This window comes from Cyprinodon variegatus, unplaced genomic scaffold (assembly GCF_000732505.1).
Source record: "Cyprinodon variegatus isolate N-32 unplaced genomic scaffold, C_variegatus-1.0 Scaffold927, whole genome shotgun sequence".
Taxonomy (NCBI): Eukaryota; Metazoa; Chordata; class Actinopteri; order Cyprinodontiformes; family Cyprinodontidae; genus Cyprinodon; species Cyprinodon variegatus.
The window spans coordinates 216,746-221,630 of record NW_015151380.1 but is presented as its reverse complement, the minus strand read 5'-3'; the positions used below and the strand labels follow the sequence as shown (position 1 = coordinate 221,630).

Here is a 4,885-nt window from a genome sequence, read left to right as displayed (position 1 = left end):
CACATCCAGTTAGTCACAGTCAGAGAAACAGGACTACACTGGAAAACAGACAGATCTCCAACATCTAGAAACAAAGGTGTTGATGGCAGCAGCACAGCTGATATTTCTCTCCAGGATGGAGTCACACAGCAAAGTGCAGTCAGTCTGTCTTCCTAACCAAGGGACACATGAGCTACAGGTGAATCTATAGAGCTCAGAGCGAGTCCTCTGGAACTAGGGGCACTTTCTAGTTAAACTCCAGCCTAATTTTAACCCTTTATAGGGCACTCAGTGAAATACTTTGAAAAACAAAATTTCAAGCCAATAGTGTTATTGGAGTAGAAGACAAGAGCTGATTACTTTTGTTAGATTCAAAAACATGGATATTTTGATGGCAAAAATGAATGTCAATGTAAGAAGAAACGCCAACTTTCCTGATTTTATTATGAAAAATAACAAAAGTGCTTCTATAAGAAATTCATGAAAAACACTCAGAGTAAAAGAAATAACATTTTTTTTTGGTCCAACACAACCTTAGAGGCATTAATGCTGATACTAGTACATTTTTCATTTTGTTAACTTTAATATATACATATTTATATTGTTAATTAGGCTTATGAACTTTTTTTCTTGACTTGTTAACTGTTTTCCAACTTATTTTCCAGTATGTAATATATCATTAAGGGTTCATCTAATTGGTCAGATGCTAAAATAAGATGTACAGCCATGTAGCAGCATATTTGCTGAAGGACTGGGTATAGATCTTGTGCTTCTAGAGCTCACTGAGGGACGGGGAATAAGAGGAATGCAAGTGATCAGAAACAGTAACTTGCCTTATAAAGGGTTTTAAGAGTTTTTTTCCCTCGTTGGAGAAAGGAAAGTGGGGGTTCAATGATCTTTGCTCTCACTGACGCTCCAATCCTGGCACCAGGAGCCATCAGCTGGCCGGAACAAGGCAGCTCTGCGTGTCGCACACAGCCTGCAGTGTCCCCCTCAGCTGTGCTCCAACTGTCTGCTGTTTGCAAAGATTATTTCGGGGGAAAGTTGAATTGATCTGTTTGGTTGCAGCTGCAGAATTAGTTTGTCTCTAACATAACTTCTCCTGTTCTTCTTACATGTTAGCTAGTCCGTCATGGAGCTGCTGATCTCTGCAGAGTATTTATTGATACACCAATCAATCTGTTGGTGATCAGAGGCTTAAAAAAAACCCAGCAAGGCAGAGTTTTTGTTTTTGTTCTCCTTTCAGTAAAATTTGCAAACAGTCAAAGAAGCTCCAGCGAGCCGGTTCTACTCAGAGGAAGTCATTTTATTCTTTTTGTTGCTGGAAGCCATACTGTTTTTTTAAACTCTCCTTTTGAAGCTTCGTCTATTGTTAGTCTTAACAAAACTGTGCTGCAAAGATCATAAGAGCCCGTGACCAATCAAATATTAGATCACAAAAGGCTACGAGGCTGGAGAGGAGAGGAGAGGGTTAGGCTGGAACCAGGAAGGTGATCTGATGAAGATAAAGCCTTGATAACGCTCCACAGAGCCACCATCTTTAGTAGAACTTGACTCTGTTCCTTCAAGAAGGGAAAAAAAAACAGTAATTCATCAAATGTTTTCATGATATAAATGACGTTTGTCTCCCTGCTGCAGCTGCAGCTTGTCTAATATTTGTGAATTTGTTTTACAGTAAACTTGTTCCTGTGCTTGTTTCCTTCTCAGGAGTGGGAAAGAGCAGTCTCCTTTTGCGGTTCGCAGACAACACATTTTCAGGTTGGTGGTTCCGCCTCTGCTCAGACGGGCCGGGCCTCTATGGAGGGCCGCCATGAAACACGTTAGAACCACAGACCTCAGTGGGACATACTGGGTGATTTCTATGTGACAGACCAACACAAAGCGGTGAATGGGGAGGAGAGCAAGTGCTTTTTAGGATTTTAAATGGATGATAACATACGGAGAATGCAGCTATAGCCGTGCTCTGGATGCTACAAACATCTGGAGGATATGCTGGGGAAGATTCTCTGTCATCCAGGTCATAGTCATTCCAAACAATCTACTGAAATTTGTTTCCAAGTTTGAAGACGTTCCACTTCCCATCCAGGAAACTTTTTCAATTAAAAATGTCAGAAATAGTGTTGAGTTTTAGTTTTTTTGTTTTGAAAACATGCAAATAGAAACGGACGAACGGGTCCACCTCTTCGGAACGGGGAGCGATTGGCTTCTTTGTTAGCCTGCAATGCCCCATACCTGCTTATGTCTCTGAAAGGGGGTCGTTTTCTGCGTGTTTTCTAAACAAAAAAAACCAGGCTTTGTTGGGCTACTGTATAAAACCTGGAACTCAACGCTATTTCTGACATTTTGAATTGAAAAAGCTTCCTGACTGGGAAGAGAAATGTCTTCAAACTTCGGAACAAGCCATGGATTTTTACTTTTTTGGAACATCTGGAGGATGTTCGACTCTCGAGCTGAAACAACTAACCGGATTAATTGAATTAATTGATTAATTTTTAACTTGATAGTATAGTAGATAGTATAGAGACTCTAAAACATGCCTTTAGTTGACAGAGCGACCTACTTAGAGCAGGAATTATACCAAGATTATAAAACAAAACATAAATGTTATGCATTTAAGAAAAAAAACTGTTCGTCTGTCAATCTAATCTATATAGAACTCCTCAAGTGGAAAAGTTTTAGTTTCACCTGGTTTAATTTCTTCTTTAAGGAACTTTAAATTATTGATTAATCTAAAAAGCGATTAACTGATTTGAAAAATATCGCTAGTTGCAGTCCTAGTTGGCTCCTATGGTCCTCAACTGTGTGGCCTGCATGTAGGTTGCTGTGGAGCACGGTGGTGGCAGCATCATGCTGGAGTGACATTCAGGAAGGAAAGCTGTTAAAGGCGGAGGTCTGGATCAAACCCGACTGGGTCAGTACCTAAACATGGCCTCCCTCCAGTTCAGAGCTCCCTGGTGTTGGTCCGTCACCTGGAAGTCCAATAAAACCCAACGAAGCTTGTGGATCCAATGTGACAAAATGCAGAAGTGTCTGAAAAGCTTTTGTTCTCTACACCCGTCTGTGTCTGCTTCCAGGTAGCTATATCACCACGATAGGAGTGGACTTCAAGATCCGGACGGTGGAGATCAACGGGGAGAAGGTGAAGCTGCAGATCTGGGACACGGCGGGCCAGGAACGCTTCCGAACCATCACCTCCACGTAAGTAGAGAGCCGTCTTCATGCCACCGATCGAAGCGTGCAGCCACAGGAAGCCGTTTGTGGTCGTCAGATTAGAAACGACACGAGGAAGCAGTTAGCAGGCGGCTAGGCTAACTGTGTGAAACTGGGTGGGATTCCCCACAGATCCTAATTACAGACACAGGAGGGAGGCTCCCAGCTGCAGAGCTGCATGACGCTAACAGCCTGGCTGCTTCATCCATGTTTGTTTTGATCTTCTTCATGAAACAGCATTTAGGATGATCTGTGTTTTACAAACTGGAACCCTTTAGCTCCACGAACGTCTGCATGGACCACCTGATTGGACGCCCCTCCTCCCTCCAGAAATCCTCTAACTTCATTCCTTATTATTCGCTCTGTGACTTAGTGCCCTGTCCCACCATCCCGATTTATCCAGCGCCTGCCTGACGTCCCAGAATCTCCTAAAACGCTGGCATATGCTGAACTTTCTATTTATTCTTTTCAATTTTACCTGAGTGAAATTGGCCCCCCCACCTTCTTCAAATCAGACAAAATGGGTGTCAATTAACTCAGCTCCGTTTGTGCTGCTTTGGCTTTGATGATATTAATGAAAATGTAAAGGTTAAAAGGTCAACCAGCCCCCCCACCTTCTTCAAATCAGACAAAATTAGTGTCAAACGTTTGTGCAGCAAAAATTTTCATTTGTGCTGCTATCATTTTTTTACAGTGTTAATATAAATTATAAGTTGCTAACCTATGATTACAGAATTATATAATCACAGGTTAGAAACTAATTTATATGAAATTCAGAGTTTCAGAATGAACAAATGTTCACTGACCTTTGATGGCTTCTACAAACAATTATTAAATAATTAAAATGATAGCAGTACAAAAAATATATGTATTTTAAGATATGTATTTTAAAATTTTTAATATATTTATTTAAAATATTTTATATTTGAAATAAATTTTGACCTTTTGACCTTTACATTTTCATTAATATCTTCAAAGCCAAAGCAGCACAAACGGAGCCGAATTGATTGACACCTATTTCGTCTGATTTGAAGAAGGTGGGGGGGCTGGTTGACCTTTGATGCCCTCTAGAAACATTTCTTTATATCTTTAAAATGATAGCCGCACAAAGGAAAATTTTTGCTGCACAAACGTTGGACACTTATTTTGTCAGATTTGAAGAAGGTGGGGGGGCCAACTTCACTCAGGTTTCAATTTTGTGCGTAAACGTAGAATATTCATAACGAGACCAGAACTAATGTCTAACGACATCCTAACTTATGCATAACGCACGGTAGCATAATGGGCATTATGAAGCATCAGTTAAAGCTGCTTCCCTCAGGAGCAGCGATGATGCCGCCCACCCAAAAAAGAAAAACAGAAAAAAGAAAGAAGGTTTTTGGTGGCAGCAGATTCGGCGTCATGTCTGCTGGTGGGCGTGAAGGCAGGGAGGCTCCATCACGCTCACCTTCTGGCTCACCCTATGATGGGGATGAAGTCTGGAGGATAACAGGGTTCCCAGGGGTCCTTAAAAAGTCTTAAAAGGCATTGAATTCTTCAAAATAAAACTAAGGCCTTAATTGGTATTAAAATGTCTTAAATCAGTCTTTCGTAGGTCTTAATTTTTAAAACATCATAAATAGGATTATTTTTTATTATAATTTATTTTTGTAATATAAATAAAACATTAAAATTGACAATTTTATATTTTTTTTTA

General features: G+C 40.4%; 1 protein-coding gene across 1 annotated transcript in view; it reads left to right on the top strand.

The window, feature by feature from the left end:
• The window catches only part of rab35 (RAB35, member RAS oncogene family), an 18,540-nt gene that overhangs the window by 1,577 nt on the left and 12,078 nt on the right, over positions 1-4,885 (top strand). The window contains exons 2-3 of the mRNA XM_015398333.1: positions 1,687-1,737; positions 3,054-3,177. Of these exons, the coding sequence (XP_015253819.1) occupies positions 1,687-1,737; positions 3,054-3,177 (175 nt within the window). The remainder of the gene's footprint in view (positions 1-1,686; positions 1,738-3,053; positions 3,178-4,885) is intronic.